This window comes from Rhinoderma darwinii, chromosome 4 (assembly GCF_050947455.1).
Source record: "Rhinoderma darwinii isolate aRhiDar2 chromosome 4, aRhiDar2.hap1, whole genome shotgun sequence".
Taxonomy (NCBI): Eukaryota; Metazoa; Chordata; class Amphibia; order Anura; family Rhinodermatidae; genus Rhinoderma; species Rhinoderma darwinii.
This window is the reverse complement of record NC_134690.1, coordinates 183,546,954-183,569,004: the sequence shown is the minus strand read 5'-3', so window position 1 is coordinate 183,569,004 and position 22,051 is coordinate 183,546,954. Positions and strand designations below refer to the sequence as shown.

Here is a 22,051-nt window from a genome sequence, read left to right as displayed (position 1 = left end):
TGCATGTATGTTTGCATGTATGTTGGCATGTATGTATATATTTTCATGTTTGTATGTATATTTGCATGTATATGTTTGCATGTATGTATGTTTGCATGTGTGTATGTTTGCATGTATGTATGTTTGCATGTATGTATGTGTGCATGTATGTATGTATGTATGTTTGTATGTATGTTTGCATGTATGTATGTATGTTTGCATGTATGTTGTCATGTATGTATGTATGTATGTATGTATGTTGTCATGTATGTATGTATATATGTGCATGTATGTATGTTTGCATGTTTTTATTTTTGCATGTATGTTTGCATGTATGTTTATATATATGTGCATGTATGTAATTATGTTTGCATGTATTTATGTTTGCATGTATATTTGTGCATGCTTGTATATATGTATGTATCTTTGCATGTTTGTTTGTATGTATGTTAATTTTCATGTGTGTGTGTATATGCATGTATGTATGTATGTATGTATGTATGTATGTATGTATGATAGTTTGCATGTATGTACAGTGAAGGAAATAAGTATTTGATCCCTTGCTGATTTTGTAAGTTTGCATACTGTCAAAGACATGAACAGTCTAGAATTTTTAGGCTAGGTTAATTTTACCAGTGAGAGATAGGTTATATAAAAAAAAAAAAAACTGAAAATCACATTGTCAAAATTATATATATATTTATTTGCATTGTGCACAGAGAAATAAGTATTTAATCCCTTTGGCAAACAAGACTTAATACTTGCTGGCAAAACCCTTGTTGGCAAGCACAACAGTCAGACGTTTTTTGTAGTTGATGATGAGGTTTGCACACATGTTAGATGGAATTTTGGCCCACTCCTCTTTGCAGATCATCTGTAAATCATTAAGATTTCGAGGCTGTCGCTTGGCAACTCGGATCCTCAGCTTCCTCCATAAGTTTTCGATGGGATTAAGGTCTGGAGACTGGCTATACAACTCCATGACCTTAATGTGCTTCTTTTTGAGCCACTCCTTTGTTGCCTTGGCTGTATGTTTCGGGTCATTGTCGTGCTGGAAGACCCAGCCACAAGCCATTTTTAATGTCCTGGTGGAGGGAAGGAGGTTGTCACTCAGGATTTGACGGTACATGGCTCCATCCATTCTGCTATTGATGCGGTGAAGTAGTCCTGTGCCCTTAGCAGAGAAACACCCCCAAAACATAATATTTCCACCTCCATGCTTGACAGTGGGGACGGTGTTCTTTGGATCATAGGCAGCATTTCTTTTCCTCCAAACATGGTGAGTTGAGTTAATGCCAAAGAGCTCAATTTTAGTCTCATCTGACCACAGCACCTTCTCCCAATCACTCTCAGAATCTTTCAGATGTTCATTTGCAAACTTCAGACGGGCCTGTACATGTGCCTTCTTGAGCAGGGGGACCTTGCGGGCACTGCAGGATTTAAATCCATTACGGCGTAATGTGTTACCAAGGGTTTTCTTGGTGACTGTGGTCCCATCTGCCTTGAGATCATTAACAAGTTCTCCCGTGTAGTTTTCAGCTGAGCTCTCACCTTCCTCAGGATCAAGGGTACCCCACGAGGTAAGATTTTGCATGGAGCCCCACATCGATGTCGATTGACAGTCATTTTGTATGTCTTCCATTTTCTTACTATTGCACCAACAGTTGTCTCCTTCTCACCCAGCATCTTACTTATGGTTTTGTAGCCTATTCCTGCCTTGTGCAGATCTATGATCTTGTCCCTGACATCCTTAGAAAGCTCTTTGGTCTTGCCCATGTTATAGAGGTTAGAGTCAGACTGATTAATTGAGTCTGTGGACAGGAGTCTTTTATACAGGTGACCATTTAAGACAGCTGTCTTTAATGCATGCACCAAGTTAATTTGGAGCGTGTAACTGGTCTGGAGGAGGCTGAACTCTTAATTGTTGGTAGGGGATCAAGTACTTATTTCTCTGTGCACAATGCAAATAAATATATATAATTTTGACTGATTTTCTGTTTTTTTTTTTTAAATATAATCTATCTCTCACTGGTAAAATTAACCTAGCCTAAAAATTATAGACTGTTCATGACCTTGACAGTGGGCAAACTTACAAAATCAGCAAGGGATCAAATACTTATTTCCTTCACTGTATGTATATATGTGTGTATGTTTGCATGTATGTATATTTGCATGTATATATGTGCATGCTTGTATGTATGTATGCATGTTTGTATATATGTATGTATGTATGTATGTATGTATGTATGTTTGCATGTATGTTTGTTTGTATATATGTCTGTATGGCCATGTATGATACTGTCTGCTGGCGCCCTGTATCTAAGTCAACTTCGCGGCAGGCTTCTATACATGGTATAACAGTCAGTATCACACATTAAACTGAATCTAAGCCTACGACATGTTTTATTTCATTTTTTTTTTAATTTATTTTTTTACAGGTTTGGTGTTTGGACTACGTCGGTTTCGAGGACTACTTAAAATGGTTAATGAGGGTTGTGTTGGGGGTGCTTTATTTCAATAAAATATTTTATCTATATCTTTGTCTTTTTCTTTTCAAATTTTATTACTACCACTTTAGTAATGGCCGCTGTCTGAGTGACAACATCCATTACTAAGGCGAGGCTTAGTGTTAGCCGGTGCAGAGGCTAACACTAACCACCATTATTACCCCGGTACCCACCACCACCAGGGGTGCCGGGAAGAGCCAGGTACAATCCAGTACCCAACCATCTGTTGTGATGGTCGGGTCCTGGGGCGGCCGCAGGCTGGTATTATGAGGCCGGGAAGGGCCAAAAACAGTGGACCTTCCCACCCTTGTAATGCTAGGCTGCTGCTGCTGTGTTGTATCTGGCTGGTTATAAAAGTGGGGGGGACCCCACGTCATTTTTTTTTATTATTTTTTTTTTTTTATTTTTTTTAAAAAAAGATATGGGGTTCCACCCAATTTATCATAACCAGCCACATACAACACAGTGTTATTAGCCTGGGAATGGACAAAACCAGTGGCCCTTCCCACCCATGTAATGCCAGACTGCTGCGGCCTTGTATATGGCTGGTTATTAAAAATGTGGGGGACCCGTCTATTGTTAAATTTGTTAAATTCAAAAAAAAAACGACGTGGGGGTCCCCCCCATTTTTATAACCAGTCCGATACAACACAGCAGCAGCCTAGCATTACAAGGGTGGGAAGGTCCACTGTTTTTGTCCCTTCCCAGCCTCATAATACCAGCCTACGGCCGCCCCAGTACCCGACCATCACAACAGATGGTCGGGTACTGGATCGTACCAAGTTCTTCCCGGCACCCCTGGTGGTGGTGGGTACCGGGGTAATAATGGGTGGTTAGTGCTAGCCTCTGCACCGGCTTAGGGTATGTGCACACACACTAAAAAGCGCCTCGATAGCGTTGACAAACATCTGCACATTGAAAGCAATGGGCAGATGTTTGTCTGTTCACACGAGGCGTATATTTACGCGCCGCTGTCAAGTGACGGCGCGTAAATAGACGCCCGCGTCAAAGAAGTGACCTGTCACTTCTTTGGACGTAATTGGAGCCGTTATTCATTGACTCCAATGAATAGCAGCGCCAATTACGTCCATAATGGACGCGGCGTTCAAGCGCCTGCACATGCCGTTACGGCTGAAATTACGGGGATGTTTCCTCCTGAAAACAGCACCGTAATTTCAGCCGTTACGGACGCTGCTGTGTGAACATACCCTAACACTAAGTACCGCCTTAATAATGGACGCTGTCAATCAGCCAACTGCCATTATCTAGGCACTAATAAAGTTTAAAAAAAAACACAAAGACAATTCTTTTTTATTGAAATAAGAAATACCCAACAAAACCCTTGTTAACCATTTTATTAAAATTTGAAAAAACGTAGATCTACGCAGTAGTCCAACGAATCGAAGATGTAGTCCAATCGGTACATCAAAATCTGCAACAACATAAAAAAACAGTTATCAATGTGAACAATACCAATACTTCTACTCACCTACACACATATATACACGCACACACACAAACAAACAACCATACACAAACACACACACATATATACACAAACACAACAAGATACGCACACACACACACACACACACACACTTAAACAGACAAACACACACACATATACACGAACTCACACATATACAAACAAAAACACACATATCCAAACACACACATATACACGAACACACACATATACACAAACACACACACACACACACACACACACACATATACACAAACACATATACACAGTTATACACAAACACAACAAGATATACACAAACACACACACATATACACACACATATACACGAACTAACACATATAAACAAACACATATACAAACAAAAACACAACAACCCAAACACACACATATACACAAACACACACATATACACAAACACACACATATACACAAACACATATACACAAACACACCCATATATACACAAACACACACACATAAACACACACCCATATACACACATATACACAAACACACACATATACAAAAACACACACACACACACAAACATCTACACACAAACATATACACAAATACACCCATATATACACACACATATACACAAACATATACACAAACACATATACACAAACACACCCATATATACACAAACACACATAAACACACACACACACACACACACACACACACATATACACAAACACGCATATAAAAACAAAAACAGACAAAGACACATACCCAAACACACATATATACACAAACACACACATACACAAACACACACATTGTTTCTTTTAAATACTGCTGGGGAACCCGCTCGATTCACTATATAAGGCTGCGCTACAGTGCAGCATTTAAAAGAAACAGGATCCTGACCTGTCCATAGAGTTTAAGGCAGCACAGAGTATTTCAGGAGATGAGCGTGCAGATTCAGTGCTGCTGTGAACTCTGCTCTTACCCTTACGTAGCTCTCAGTCTGTTACCTCTCCTCCACTCCTGTCCTCAAGAACACCTTCACATGATTGGCAAGTCACCACGTAATGGTAAGAGCAGAGTTCACAGCAGCACAGAGTATTTCAGGAGATGAGCGTGCAGATCATGTGCGGGGTGGTGACTTGCCAATCATGTGAAGGTCTTATTGAGGACAGGAGTGGAGGAGAGGTAACAGACTGAGCTACGTAATGGTAAGAGCAGAGTTCACAGCAGCACAGAGTATTTCAGGAGAGGAGCGTGCAGATTCTGTGCTGCTGTGAACTCTGCTCTTACCATTACGTAGCTCTAAGTCTGTTACTTCTCCTCCACTCCTGTCCTCAATAACACCTTCACATGATTGGCAAGTCACCACGTAATGGTAAGAGCAGAGTTCACAGCAGCACAGAGTATTTCAGGAGATGAGCGTGCGGATCTTGTGCGGGGTGGTGACTTGCCAATCATGTGAAGGTGTTATTGAGGACAGGAGTGGAGGAGAGGTAACAGATTGAGCTATGTAATGGTAAGAGCAGAGTTCACAGCAGCACAGAATCTGCACGCTCCTCTCCTCAAGTATTCTGTGCTGCTGTGAACTCTGCTCTTACAATTACGTAGCTCTCAGTCTGTTACCTCTCCTCCACTCCTGTCCTCAAGAACACCTTCACATGATTGGCAAGTCACCACACCGCACAAGATCCGCACGCTCATCTCCTGAAATACTCTGTGCTGCTGTGAACTCTGCTCTTACCATTACGTGGTAACAGGATCCTGACCTGTCCACAGAGTTTAAGGCAGCACAGAGTATTTCAGGAGATGAGCACGGCCGGCCACGGGCAGCCGGTCGTTTTTCCGAGTCGTGCTCCCATTATGCACACGACCGTAAAAACACCCGTTATTGTGGGTCGTAATTACGACCCGCAATAACGGGCTCATAGACTTCTGTTACCCATGGGTACCTTCCCGTTTTCCCATGGGAAGGTGCCCGTGCCGTTAAAGAAAGAGAACATGTTCTATTTTTCTATTTTACGGGCCGTGCTGCTATAATTATAATGACAGCACGGCTCGCAAAAGCGGCCAGCTGCCCGTGGCCGGCCGTGCCCGACCGTGCTCGTAATTACGAGTCGTAATTACGAGCACGGCCCGTAAAATAAAAAAATAGAACATGTTCTATCTTTTTAACGGCACGGGCACCTTCCCGTGAGAAAACAGGAAGGTACCCATGGCTAACAGAAGTCTATGGGCCCGCTATTTCGGGTCGTAATTACGACCCGTAATAACGGGTGTTTTTACGGTTGTGTGCATGAGGCCCCGTAATGACGGGTGGCTACATGTGTGCACCCGTCATTACGGCAGCGTTGCTAGGCGACGTCAGTAAATAGTCACTGTCCAGGGTGCTGAAAGAGTTAACTGATCGGCAGTAACTGTTTCAGCACCCTGGACAGTGACTACCGATCACAATATGGAGTAACCTGTAAAAAAAAAAGCCGTTCATACTTACCGGGAACTCCCTGCTTCCTCCAGTCCGGTCTACTGGCCGTTGCCTTGGTGATGCGTCCCTCTCGACATCCGGCCCGACATTCCTTGATGACGATGCAGCCCATGTGAGCGCTGCAGCCAATCACAGGCTGCAGAGGCTTCTGAAGCAAATCACAGGCTGCAGAGGCCTCTGCAGCCAATCACAGGCTGCCGCGTCAGAAAAGAAGGTCGGACTGGAGGAAGAAGAGGGACTCGTCACCAAAACAACGACCAGGTACGTGTGAAATGCTTTTTATTTTATTTTTAATCAGCAGCCTCTTTTCTCTATCAGTGATTGATAGAGACAGGTGGCTGCCGATTTGTATAATAATTTTGACCGGGTTCGGTCAAAACGGGTTTGGTCAAAACGGGTTTGGCCGAACCCGGTGAAGTTCGGATTCGCTGCGAACCGAACTTTTCCGGAAGTTCGGACCGAAACCGGGTTCGGTTGTCCCGGTTCGCTCATCTCTATTCTGCAACAATGTTGAGAAGAATTTTCTGAGCAATATCTGAATGCAATTGAAAAATAGAAAGAATGTCCCGGATTGTGTAAAGCTGTTATATCAGCTAGTGGTGGCTACTTTGAAGAGTCAAAAATCTAGATTTAATTTGTTGAAACAGAGTTAATCCATTATTTTGTTTTAATCTTAACTTGTTTATTTCTTCGATGCTTTCATTTCAAAGTACATTTTAAATAGTGTAAATATCAATAAAAACTGGAAAAATTGAGGTGTTCTAAAACTTTTGACTGGTAGGGTATCTACATCAAGTATTCTGGTCTTCCTTGGTTACATGAATACTTAGTAATATTCCTAAATGCACACACCTGCTATGATGTAACCCAGGCAAGCCAGATGGCATACCCCTGCAATTATAAAGAAATTAATGTATAAAATACTGTAATTTTAAAAACGTTAACAAGCTCTTCAAGCCTTGACATTAATATATGTACAATAGTAATTGATAAACAAATACAATTAAACATTACTTTGAGTACCATTTTGTAAGTTATAATTATAATAAAGTTGGCACTTTACCTTTTCAGAACATTAAGAATACTGATTGGTAAGTAACATATTGCAAACACCAGTAGGACCACCATGAGCATGCGAGCAGTCTTCCTCCTAGCACGTATTTGTTTTATTTCTGCAGCCACGCCATTAATTCTAGGTTTAAATGCTTGTTGTCCTTGTCCTTTAGATTGGGTTGGGCATTGTAAGGGTTTCCACTTCCTCTGAACTATGGATGAAGTTCCTGGAATCTGTCATGTGAGGAAGGAAACAGTATAAGAGTTAAGTTGGGGACTATAGTACATGAAGAGTTTTTGTAACACGACTTTCAAATTTTAACTATTGAACTACAGCTGAAGTCAACGCTATTCTTTCTTGTAGACTGCAGCTTTTTCTCAACACTTAAAATGTGAAAGTTGCGCTACAAAAATGTTCTGTGTAGTTCTATCCTAATTGTTATAATCAATTAGTTAACTTCAGGCAGGTTTAAATAGAATGAGCTTTAAAAAAAGTTGTTTATTCAGTCATCAGTTACATTTATCACACACAAATTGTCAATTTAAAGAAATGCTAGTTATAGAAAGGTTATCTCATATGATTACTAGCTGCCATTTTTACATTTTTATTGGAAGAAGATTGTGGGGAAAATTGTATAATAGAGAAAAAAAATTGGTAATGTCTAAATCGTGGTGTAAACGTGTAAACTAGGAGGATACAGATTTTACAGTTAAAGAACACATTTAAACACAATGTGAAAACGTATTTATAAATGGTAATTGGCATTTTACCATTAAGATAGTTGCAAAATTCCATCTCAGGCTTGTCCAATTTCTAATCACGTACACTCCAAAAAATGAAACAGGGACATTAACCCGTTAGTGACCGGCCCATCGTGTTTCTACGTCGGTCACTAACGGGCCTTATTCCGATGCCATAGACTTTTTACGTCGCGGCATCGGAATAAGTAAACAGAGCAGGGAACTGTCAGATCTCCCTGCTCTCAGCTGCTAGAGGCAGCTGAGGGCTGGGAGCGTCCCTGCTCTGCCGTGTGAGATCGATATTCGTATCGATCTCACACGTTTAACCCCTCAGATGCGGTGCTCAATAGCGAGCACCGCATCTGAGTGGTTTTGGAGAGAGGGAGGGAGCTCCCTCTCTCCCCCACCGACACCCGGCGATACGATCGCCGAGTGTCTGTGTCTGTAATGGCAGCCGGGGGTCTAATAAAGGCCCCCAGGCTGCCTGGAGTGAATGCCTGCTAGATCATGCCGCAGGCATGACCTAGCAGATGCCTGTCCGTGTTAAACGGCCAGGCAGTAATACACTGCAATACAAAAGTATTGCAGTGTATTACAATAGCGATCGGAGAATCGCATATTATAGTCCCCTAGTGGGACTAGTAAAAAAGTGAAAAAAAAGTTTAATAAAGTTAATTTTAAAAAAAATGTGAAAAAAAATGAAAAACCCAGCTTTTCCCCTTACAAACTGCTTTGCTATTAAAAAAACAAAATAAAGTTAAAAAGTTACACATATTTGGTATCGCCGCGTCCGTAACGACCCCGACTATAAATCTATTACATTATTTAACCTGCACGGTGAACGCCGTAAAAAAAATAATAAAAAACTATGGAAAAATTGCTGTTTTCTGTGAATACTGACTTTAAAAAAATGTAATAAAAAGTGATCAAAAAGTCGCATCTACTCCAAAATGGTACCAATAAAAACGACAAGTCGTCCCGCAAAAAAAAAGCCCTCATACAACCGCATCGGCGAAAAAATAAAAACGTTACGGCTCTTCAAACATGGAGACACAAAAATAAATAATTTAGAAAAAAAAGTGTTTTTACTGTGTAAAAGTAGTAAAACATACAAAAACTATACAAATTTGGTATCGTTGCAATCGTAACAACCCGCTGAATAAAGTTATTGTGTTATTTATACCACACGGTAAACGGCGTAGATTTAGGACGCAAAAAAGAGTGGCGAAATTTCAGATTTTTTTCTATTCCCCCCCAAAAAAAAGTTAATAAAAGTTAATCAATAAATAATATGTACCTAAAAATGGTGCTATTAAAAAATACAACTTGTCCCGCAAAAAACAAGACCTTATACAGCGATGTCGATGCAAAAATAAGAAGGTTATAGCTCTTGGAATGCGACGATTGAAAAACGTAAAAAATAGCTTGGTCATTAAGGTCCAAAATAGGCTGGTCATTAAGGGGTTAAGATATCATCCAGATGTTGGACTTTATTTGTCAACACAACTTACAAAGCAAGGCTCTAGACTACCAGTCCAAATAAAAAACAATGTCATCAATATATCGTAACCAGCATAGGACACGCTCTATGTTAGGCCCTATGTACACGGCCATGCGATTATGGGCACAGCCGGACGCTGGTGGCCACGGACAGCCGCCCACATTTTCGGCACGTGCTCCCATACAAAGTATGGGAGCACGGTCCGCAAAAAGCAAAAGATAGGACACCTTCCCGGACACCTTCCCACAAATATATGGGAAGGTGTCCGTGGTCAATAGAAACTAATCGGTCCGTACTTGCGGATCGTAATTACGGTCCACAATTACGGACAAAATCTACGGTCATGTGCATGGGGCCTTAGGTGTTTTTAGTAAGAATTTAGTTTTTGATTTATTAACCACCATTAACTCCATTGATATAAAGCTGACTCATAAGTTTAAGGCAGGTAATATTTTGGAATTTCACTACATTCATTCCACAAATTAATTAAATATGCAATTAACATTTAGAATATGTTCTTTTCATTGTTAATGAAGCCAAATCAAGTCAAAACCTTGAATATACTTTGGAGAATGAACACACATCTTACTGACAGTAAAAATGGGGACAAAAACTCTGAACTAAACAACACTAAGAAGAGTATTATAAAAATAAAAACTAATATAACGTAATAAAATTCATTTTTTACATTAAAATCAGCATCAATCAATATACTATACTTTAGAATAAGACAAATAAACACAGCGTCAGAAACTCACCTGACGACACCACAACTTCCGGAAAATTTGTAAATATGCTAGAATCATCAGGCACAATGGAACCATGTATGTTATAAAGAAGAAGCAGATATGGTATGCTTTAGAGTAAATTTCTCCTAAAATAAAAGCAAAAATTTACTTGGTCATTTTACTGGACACTAAATATTTGCTAATTTATTTTTTGTGCTTTGATTTCTGAGAATAGCTCTTCATAGTTTAGATAACCTAACACTTGGCAGATGATAACTGATTACAAATTAATCTTATTGATATATTTTTATTTCATGAGATTAATAATTTTAAAATATATAAGTAAAAGTTATGTTTTAGCCTTTCTTTATGTGATACGTTTTTTTACATGACTAGCTGTTTAATATATCTTCTGTGATATGTATATACAACTACAACAGAAATATGAATATTATAGCTATTTAGTATGATGAGAGTGGGGGCATTTACATGAATAGTATGTATGTAGAATCTAGACGCCCACATTATTTGTTTTGGAGGTTTATAGTTCATTAGAAACTAACTCTTGTAGGATTCCACACTAGTACAGCATTATGCTTTGGGGTGACCAACATTGCAATAGACATAAAATTATAGTATGTAGAAATATTATGTACAAGGACTCAGGAGTAACGGGGCCACAGCTATGGTACCTACCACACCTAATGCCTATGAGTAGTGTCAACCTAAACAATGCGCCTTGTCTTCAATGAAGAGGGAAACAAGCCTGATAGTCATGTTAGCATCCTTTCTAACAAGGAATTTGTGGCAAGAATATGCATCTATCACTAGAACTTTCAGTACCAGAGAAGAGAGTGTGGATGAAATGTACGGTACTAGCACCAAGAAGGGGTTCTATTATCTTGTTTTCTATATGGCCTTCTGTTATCTATGTATTCTCCTGTGTATGCATTGTTTTAGTAAGTCATAAATTAAAGAAGACCCGTTACCTCCACTGACAAGTTTGTTTTAGTAAATACTTGCATTCCACATAATATAACAATTCTGGAGAATCTTTTCTTAGAATTTTACATTGTGCCATTCCTCTGTTATTCCTCTGTTATTCCATCTCAAATTGTAGGAATAAATTAGGCATCACCTTTGCCAATGGAGCATGTCCCTATGTAGTCTGACACTGTTTATCAGTGTTAGAGTGTGTAGGGACATGCCCTATCGACAAAGATTTATTTCTTTTACTTATAAATTCCAGGAGGAATAACAGCAATCCAAAGTTCTAATTAAAAATGCTCCAACATTGTTATTTAATGGGGGAATACAACCTTATACTAAAACAGACATTTCAGGAGAGATGACAGGAACACTTTAATTAAAGGCTGATCATACTTTGTTGCAGATTGTACTATAGTTTTAAAACTAGATTAGGCAACATTTATTTGCTATGCAAAATCACATAAGTAACAAGGATTAGGTAAAAACTCATGTAATTGCTCAGATATGACAGTATTGCTAAATGGTGATATTAAATTGTACCAATCTAAATTCTGCATTCATCAACAATTGGAAATAATTTGAATAATCTGTCAGATCACTCACCTTCCCAGCGCTCATCACAGACAGTGAATAATACAGTTTTGTTGGCTAAATCTGGAAACACACTTTTACACTCCATGACGATTGCCTGAGGGATCATTATAACGCAGGACACAATCCAAATAATTATAATGCTGTTTCTTGTTCTCTTGGCAGTACTTTTAAACATTAATGGATGGCAAATTGCATACCATCTATCCAAGGCAATACAACTGAGTGTTAGCACAGACACAGAAACTGACACAGTCTACAAAGGAAAATGACATAAATTAGATGAGTGTCATTAAAACTTTCAGGATTTTTACATGACAGCATTCAAAACTCATGATAAACCCCTCACAATTGTTTTGCAATTTATTTTGGCATGTACTTATCTACACATATTTTTGTGATCCAGCATCTGGCAATTTAGTTCAGATATTTAAAAAAAATTATTTTCAGTTTCGCTTAGATTTTTTTTACCCATTTTACCGAATAGGGAATTAAACGCAGTTGAAAAAACTGTGACTGTGGTTTTTACTTGCTGTACCTTAATGCAATTTTTAAAAGGAACAATCCTTAGATAATTTCATAGAAAAACATAGAAAACACACAATGCAAATTTAAATGGAAACGCTTGCACACAATTATATTATACACCTCAGTTTAATAGAGCCATAATACAGCTCCTATAGATTTCTCTGCCTCTAATTTAATTTGAAGGCAAACAGAAGTAGAATAAAAATAGGGCCATGCACCATTGGATGCCTTATTACAGAGGTATTCTCCCATGGAAGACAATACTTCTAGTGAATAATAATTCCATAGTACAGAACTAAACACTGCATCATAAAAGTGCCTACAGTTCTGTAGTATGGAGCCTCAGGGCACATGACTTTGCTGTTTGCATGAGACCTTAATAGCATCAATAAAAATTGGAACATAAATAAATAATGTCATGATGGCTGAGCATAGGGAGTGTGAGAGAATTGTTTAATAGAAAACATGACTGTTAAAAAAATGTATTTTGTCTTGTTCCAATGGATCCTTGTCTAGGTCAGTAACATGATGGTGTATTATAATACTGTCTAAGGCTGGGTTCACACGAGCATGTTACGTCCATAATGATTTTCGGCCGGACCGAACACACTGCAGGGAGCCGGGCTCCTAGCATCATAGTTATGTATGATGCTAGGAGTCCCTGCCTCGCTGCAGGACAACTGTCCCGTACTGTAATCATGTTTTCAGTACGAGACAGTAGTTCCACGGAGAGGCAGGGACTCCTAGTGTCGTACATAACTATGATTCTAGGAGCCCGGCTCCCTGCAGTGTGTTCGGTCCGGGACTTGCGGCCGAAATACGTTCCGTCCATTACGGACGTAACATGCTCGTGTGAACCCAGCCTAATACTGTCAGATGACTATGAGTGTCCATTTATATCAGTCATCAAATTTAAGTGGAGATGATATTGAGGGAAATAATTAAAATGTTTTCTTTTAAATTATAAATCTATTATATTTTCAACTTATACAACTTATATAATATGTTAATGTGTATAAATATCAAAAGATGAACATTAATTGTTGCATTCAAGTGGCAATAGATTGGTAAGACACATGCTTGATAACAAACTATCCCACTATAAAGTGTATTGATAACAAACTATCCCACCATAAAGTGTATTGATAATAAACTATCCCACAATAAAGTGTATTGATAATAAACTATCCCACCATAAAGTGTATTGATAACAATCGATCCCACCATAAAGTGTATTGATAACAAACTATCCCACCATAAAGTGTATTGATAACAAACTATCCCACCATAAAGTGTATTGATAACAAACTATCCCACCATAAAGTGTATTGATAACAAACTATCCCACCATAAAGTGTATTCAATCATTTATACATCTTTTAATTTGAAACAACTTAAAGGAACACTAAATGTTGAAAATATGAAATAATTTATTTAAAGAACGTAGGCTCCTGTCACACTACTGTTAAAGAGGCTCTGTCACCACATTATAAGTGCCCTGTCTCCTATATAAGGAGATGGGCACTGTAATGTAGGTGACAGTAATGCTTTTTATTTAAATAAACGATCTATTTTCACAACGTAAGGAGCGATTTTGGTTTATGCTAATGAGCTTTCTTAATGCCCAAGTGGGCGTATTTTTACTTTCGACCAAGTGGGCGTTGTACAGAGGAGTGTATGATGCTGACCAATCGGCATCATGCACTCCTCTCCATTCATTTACACTGCACTAGCGATATAGTTATATCACTATGTGCAGCTACATACACAAACCCTAACATTACTACAGTGTCCTGATAATGAATACACATGACCATCCAGCCTGGACGTCATGTGTAATCAGAATCCTGACACTTCTGAATCTTTTTTGTGAGATTCCGGCAAGTGAAACGAAATCTCGCGAGATTACGAGGTAAATACTTTTCGTGCTTTTTAGGTACCCTTTTTTACTAATGTTCTGTGTCATCAGTCTGCTTTCTATAACACGGGGTGCTTTTATATATGTATTTGGGTCATTATGTACCCCTTAATAATAACTTTTTTAGGGCTATTTTTGATTCTTTATTCATACACTAATTGTTGCGGACTCTTCCTTTTCTTTCTGAATTTTATTACTTTTCCTTTCCCTTATACATAATCTTGACACTCACTTTCTTTTTTAGTCCATACACATGACGGTAGCCGTAAAACCAGATTAATCTGTCCCATACAGTAATTTTCTAATATGGTATGTCTATGTAGTTGCCCCCCTTTTTTAGTTTTTTTAGTTGTAGATACACTCGGAAATAAAGACCCCAATCTCTCTTTTAATAGATTTATAACTATTGGGTTATGATTTAACCCTTTTACATCTATGTCCTACATGCACTTTATTAGGGAGAGACACTTTAGTGGACTTACTAATACACACACTGTCAATACAATCCATAGTATGAGGATAGGGAGATTGTCTAACATAAGTACATCGATTCAGGTTCCCATAACTTTGATGTGGTGGTGTTGTGTGCATGTCTGCTGTGATGGCTGCCTGCGATGCACTCCCCCTCTGCCTCCTTGGGCGCACTGAGCATGTCCGGAATTCCCGTTACGCGTCGGGAATCCGGACACGTGCTGCCGTGCCTGGAGCCGGATGTGGGGCTTGCCTCGCTTCCGGCCGTTTCAGCGGTGATGCGCCGCTGTACATCATCATAATCATATGGTCTAGGCATTATATATGGGTAGCGATGGGACACACACTATTATACATCCCCTTGAGGAAGCATATGTGGCGAAACGCGCGTCAGGGTTTATACGGCAGAGCAGACACTCTTTTATTCTCTGTTGCTACTTATGGGTAAGTCCATGATTTGACAGCTAACCTTGTTCAATGTACTGTCTTTGTAATACATTTCTGTAATAGATGTCTATCTTATATATCCACATGCTTGCCCATAGACTATAGTTAGCAACAATATTTTGTGCAGTCTCCGTCTGTTATACTAGAGTCATATATTTTTGTTTATTTTAACTTGTATGGTGTTTGTTTAATAAAATTCAAAACTTTTATATATATACATTGGCGTTAAAGGCTCTCAATTGTTTCTCTGTGTTATATAATTGTACAAAGTGGATTTTAAGATCTCCCATTTATCATTTGTACCATTATTTGACATTAGTTCTTCCCAGTCTATATACTGAATTGCAGCCCTCATCCTGGGGAAATTGGCCTTCTTAAAATTAAGTGTTTTCCCACTCCCAGCCTGTGTTTGTTTTTTACAGTAAAGGGAAAATATATTATGATCAATGTTACTGACGTTTTCACGAACATTGACATTCCCAACAAGCTCTACAATATTAGAAATGACCAGATCCAACAGAGCTTCACCTCTAGTCGGGTCTCCCACAAACTGGCCCATAAAATTTTCCTGCAACAGGTTGAGGACATTTCTCCCCTTCGCAGTTGAAGCCAAACCATGAGGCCAATTAATATCCCGGTAATTGAAGTCTCCCATTATCACTACAGTACCCCCCTGTGCTGTCCCCTCCACCTGTTTATATAGCTGATCATCCATCTTGTCAGTTATATTTTGCGGTCTATAGATTACACCAAAAGTAATTTTTTTTCAGTGTTTACCTCCCTTTGTAATTCCACCCACAAGGTTTCAACCTCCTCACAATCTTCACCCATTTTTATTTTCATTGCTGTTTTGTAACAAAAGGATCTCCTTATACTAGTCCTCTCCCCACAGTCTATTTCTCCTCCCACAAATATAGTTCGACCCCTCTCTGACCTGACTACCCCTTTATTTTCTACATTGACCTCAGCCCTAGTTTAAATACTCCGCAACCCCAGCTAGAATTCTCACCGCGGACCCCCTTCCATTTTGGTGCAAATCATCTGCAGAATACAGTTTGTACCCCAAGAAAGGAAGAGAGTTAACGGAGCTTAACGCTAGTGTGAACTTAGCCTAAGCTGTATATGTCCAAATTAAACGCTAAATTCTCCTCAGGATTTCTACAAGTCTGTTTTAGGAGCATGCAAAAAATTCTGCGGACTGATAAAGGCCAGGGCTACATCTTGACTTTTTGTAGTGCTGCTGATTGATTTTTACTATAAGGGTCAGCTCACACGTTGAGTATATACTGTGGGTTTTCTGAAGCTGAATTTTCTGAAACTTTATTTTGCAGTATGTCAATTGTATTTGCGAAAATGCTGCTTATTTGTTGCGGGTTTTTCCAATTGAATTTAATAGTAAAGTAAAACTCGCAACAAGTAGCAGTTGTTTCTTTTATTGCGACGGGTTCGCAGTGATTCCGCTGCAAAAAACGCAACTCAGAAAAAAATAAAAATCTTATACTTACCCAGAAGTCTGTGTTTCTTCCTCCAGGGCGGCCTTTCTGGGATGACGTTTCATCCAATGTGACCGCCAATGCAGCCAATCACAGGCTGCAGCGGTCTCCTGGGATTAAACGTCATCCCAAGTGCTGCAGTTTTCTGCAGCGGACATTCTGGGTGAAAAACGACACCACAGTTTGGTGCGGTATTTTGCCTGGAATTCCTTGCAGCGCACAGGGCAAACACGCTGTGTGCTTTTACACAGCGTATCCACCCCTTGTGAACGCAGCCTTAAAGAGGCTCTGTGACCAGTTTATAAGTGCCCTATCTCCTACATAATCTGATCGGCCAGCAGTGGTTTTTATTTTGAAAAACGATAATTTTTTAGCAAGTTATGAGCAATTTTAAATTTATGCTAATTTGTTTCTTAATAAACAACAGGGCGTGTTATTAATTTTTACCAACTGGGCATTGTACAGAGGAGTGTATGACGCTGACCAATCAGTGACCAATCAGCGTCATACACTTCTCATTTTTCCAGCCCAGCTACTTTCACTGCACAATCACGCTGGGCTGGAACAATGAGAAGTGTATGACGCTGATTGGTCACTGATTGGTCAGCGTCATACACTTCTCTGTACAACGCCCAGTTGGTAAAAAGTAAAAACACGCCCAGTTGTCTATGAAGAAATAAATTAGCATAAATATAAAATTGCTCATAACTTGCTCAAAAATTATAATTTTTCAAAATAAAAAACACTGCTGTTATCTACATAAGGCTATGTTCCCACTTTTTTTGCAGGCGGAATTTCTACCTCAAAATTCCGTTTGGAAGTTTGAGGCAGATTTTCCTCTCCCTGCACGCTGATTTTCGCTGCATTTTTCACGGCGTTTTTCGCCCGCGGCCATTGAGCTGCGAAATACGCTTTCTCTGCCTCCCATTGAAGACAATGGGAGGTCAGAGGCGTAAACGCCCGAAGATAGGGCATGTCGCTTCTTTTTCCCACGAGGCGGTTTTACCGCTCGCGGGAAAAAGACGCCTCCGCCTCCCATTGAAATCAATGGGTGTCATTTGTGGGCTGTTTTTGACGAGTTTTTTGGCGCGGTTTCCGCGTCAAAATACTCGTCAAAAAACTCTGTGTGAACATAGCCTTACAGCGCCGATCAGATTATGTAGGAGATAGGGCATTTATAATCTGGTGACAGAGCCTCTTTAAGCTACAGCTGCAGTGCAAATGAATACATTAAATTGAATGCAATCTTGTGGACTGCAGCTGTCACTAAATAGTTAAAACCAATCAGTAGCACTGCAAAAAGTTTAGATGTAGCCCCACATCTAAACTTTTTCTTCTCTTTACTTTTATAATTTCTTCGTAGTGTTGTTTTAAATACTTACTAAAATATACAAGCAAAATACAGTACACATGCTGGTATAGTGCTGATATGTATGTTGATATAGTACACACGACAAAATACATAAGATGTAAAATGAGGCAATACATTCACTTTACAGGGAAACTATCATCAAAATAAATCTTGGTGTTTAAGTACTGGATTGTATGTTCATTGAACATAAGATAGCATTTACTGCTGCTGGTAAACATTTGTAGATAATATAACAGCAAAATTTCACTCCACCTATATGGAAAAATAGAAGTGTCTATCAATAATTTATTTTACCAGGATTACGTTTTCAAAAACGTTGTTGTAGGAATTTCAATTGAAGATCCGACTAAAGCCCTTCAAAGTTTCAACCGTAGGTGGAGCAGACTAATATACTTTAATTTCTGGTTTATTTGACAATGTCCAAATCATATTTTTATTGTTTAGCCTTAGATAATCCGACTAAATCAAATGTAGAATGTGAAATGTTTATTTACTGAGCAAATGTTGCCAATTTAGTAGCATTATCTTCTTGTTGCCACTTTTGTTCCGGTCTTACATAATTCAATGATCTTCTCAGTCAACTATGAATGGCTAGTATACAAAGTCGTACGTAATCGGCGTGGTATCTTTTTATTTTTTTATTTCCAACATTGATAGGAATAGCATGGGATCTATTTCTGTTAAATGCATAAAGTTTTCCCTATTCCACCCTAACGAAATTCATGGTCTCAGAAAATTGGGTGATGGGGTTGCTCTTTGTTTCATCATGTTTTAGCTACCCTCACCAATTGTTTAATTCTAAGTTCAAATTGGTAAAAATGAAAATTTGAAAGAATATATACTTGAAGCAAATTTTTCCTACCTTTTTCATGTTCCATTGCTGCCATCAAGCCCTTGTTCCTCATCTTCTTATTTTGGAATTGGCTATGCCAGTAATATACCCTACAGATAAAATAAAGAAAAACCCTGACACGGTTTCTTCCTTATTGAAAATGACTTAAATTAGAATCACTTTGTGTATAAATTGGCTGATTTACAGCTAACATACACAAAAAAACTATTGTCTCCTTGGCCCTTATTTTCATTTTCCCAATATTAATAAAGTGGGTTAGTTTAATTGAAGTTTAATGATTCTTACTCAAGGGCCCTTTCTACCCAAATATGGTGCCTAAAAATTCACTTTAACCCTGTATACAGCAATATAGCTTTCCGTTAAAGAAATGAACATCCATGTATATGGCTACCCTATAAGTCAATGGATTTTATGTATGAAAACTCTCTCTGTGGACATTTTATCCTCTTGTACAACTGTAGAATTCTTCTAGAGAAAAGCAAAGCGTATTTCTGATTGAATGCCAAGGGTAAGAAATCTACTCCTTATCTGAGAGCTTTATGATATGAGGTCAAATATCTTAATACATCAGTCTTTTTAGCTCTTCTTGGTTTGTGGACCTTGTCAACACAGGGAAAGGTGACCTGTTTGCCAACGCATCGCTTATCTTTTTCTAAGGATAAGTCTGGAACATGATACCAATGGAACTTTACACAGATAAACAGATCCCATGTTTTATGCTGATGAGGCACACAATACCAAAACCGTTTTGTGCTGATCCATGTTTTAAGACTCCTTTGAAAGTTGTTTAACTCAAGTTGTGTCCATATAAGAAGATTTAAAGGGGTAGTCCAGGATTAGAAAAAATCTGCAGGGTCTGCATTGTTTCTTGAAACAGCGACACATATTTTCATGTGCTGTATCTGGTACTATAGTTTAGACCCTTTTTTAAATTCTGAACAACACCTTTACATTTTTTTTTTAAAGAGGAATATATTTTTGCAAAACTTTTATCTAGCTTCTGAAACTAATGTTTTCATAATTCTTGTCTAGGTCAATAATATGATATATGACAACTTATACATTTATTTGTTTTATCTCGGTTTTTTCCTCAGGAATAGGTGGTTTGCTCTACTGTATTATTAAAACTACAAGTGGGTAATATGTCAAATACTTTTTTGTATGATAGTTTCCCAATTTAACACTGGATGTATTTACCTGTAATCAATATACTTGTTTTGTATATTTTTCAATGGTAAAGAAAAAAGCTTATGTATTTTGCAAACAAAAAATATATAATCAGAACATTTACTTTGCTAAGTGTTTCTGCACAACATATAACACATACGCAAAACAACGCTGTATTCACACGCTGCTGATTTGTTGCTCAAATGTCTGTGACCGCCCCATTTATCTAAGTAGAGTTTGCAGAAATCCATGTGCCCATTCAGATGAATGGAACAGATCTTAAATGGAATTTATCATTGTTGTCTTTTACCTACTAATTGAAAGTATTTATTAAATTGTTTTACTTTCAATTACTTTTAATATATATATATATATACATATACAATCATAAAATGATCTATGGCTGGAAGCTATAGATGGGCCTTGGCTGGTAGCCATAGGGAGCTGGGGCTTGCAGCTATGAAAGTGCTATGGCTAGCAATTATAGGAGGGGGCTATAGCTGGCAATTATGGGGGGGACTGTGGCTGGCCATTCTAGGGAGGAACTGTGGGTGGCAGTTATAGGGGGACTGTGGCTGGCAATTTTTTGGCGGTGAACTGTGACTCGCAATTTTGGGGGTGAACTGTGGCTGACAATTATAAGGGGAACTGTTGCTGACAATTATGGGGGAACTCTGGCTGACAATTATAGGTGGAATTGTAGCTGACAATTATAGGGGAATCTGTGGCTGGTCATTATAGGGGTACATGTGACTTGACACCTATGGGGACATATATGGGGGGGCACCTGCAGCTAGATGAGAGCACCTTTACTTATCCACAGGTGCCCGCATAATTGACAGCCAAAGATTTATCTGTAATTGTTAGTCGCCTATGGGGGCACCTATGACTGACAATTATGGTTAAATCTGTGTCTGGGTAAGTATAAAAGTATGTGTGTGGTTTTAGCACACATTTTTTAAATAGTATTGAATAGAATACCCTGCTACGCTATTACTGCAAGCACTGCAAAAAAAAATTATATTCCTTCTTTTAATTTTATGCAAACATATAATAATGCATGCCATAGATTTGCATTATGGACCCATTTTATTTTATTTTTTTATATCCTATCCTCCAAAATAGGTGAGGGAGTATTAAACAGTTACTGAGCGCATATTATGTTTAAAAAAAATATACCTTCAGTATATAATCCAGCCATGATGTAAATAGAGACGTCAACATTACATCAGAGTAGTCATCTTTTATTTTAACCCCTTCTTAATGTGATAAAAGGTGATTATGACAACACACCACCTAGACTGCACAGCAAGGGTGAAGACTGAGCTACTTAACCAGAAGTTTGTCTCTTGTGAATGCTCTTGTGGCAGAGTGAAATCTACAATATTTAAAAAAATGTGTGTATATTTTTTGTGTATAGAAAGTGATGGAGAAAAAAAATCAAATTTTCTAATGATACATTCCCTATATGTCACAGAAATTTCTGCAACAAATTTGCAGCATGTGAATTTGTGCCTCGTGTACAAAAGTGTGTGCATTCCAGCTGGTGATATGACAGAAAATGGAACCGTATTGTGCATCATATCATATATGCAGGCAATACAGTTTTGTGTGGAGCGCTGTATATTGGACCGAGTTTTACATGGTGGTGTGTGTGTCCCCAATGAGGTGCACTGCACCTATATTCCTCAACCTTAGCAAAACTCAATATTAGACTATCGTAAAACTTTCTGACAAAAAAAGAAAAAGAAAAATGGTGGCACTT

The 22,051-nt window shown here is 38.6% G+C and overlaps 1 protein-coding gene across 1 annotated transcript in view; it reads right to left on the bottom strand.

Moving 5' to 3' along the window:
* HCRTR2 (hypocretin receptor 2) overlaps positions 1 to 22,051 on the bottom strand; it is a 145,717-nt gene that overhangs the window by 43,686 nt on the left and 79,980 nt on the right. The window contains exons 3-5 of the mRNA XM_075864134.1: positions 12,050 to 12,293; positions 10,487 to 10,602; positions 7,497 to 7,720 (exon numbers count right to left, since the gene is read on the bottom strand). Coding sequence (XP_075720249.1) covers positions 7,497 to 7,720; positions 10,487 to 10,602; positions 12,050 to 12,293 — 584 coding nt within the window. The remainder of the gene's footprint in view (positions 1 to 7,496; positions 7,721 to 10,486; positions 10,603 to 12,049; positions 12,294 to 22,051) is intronic.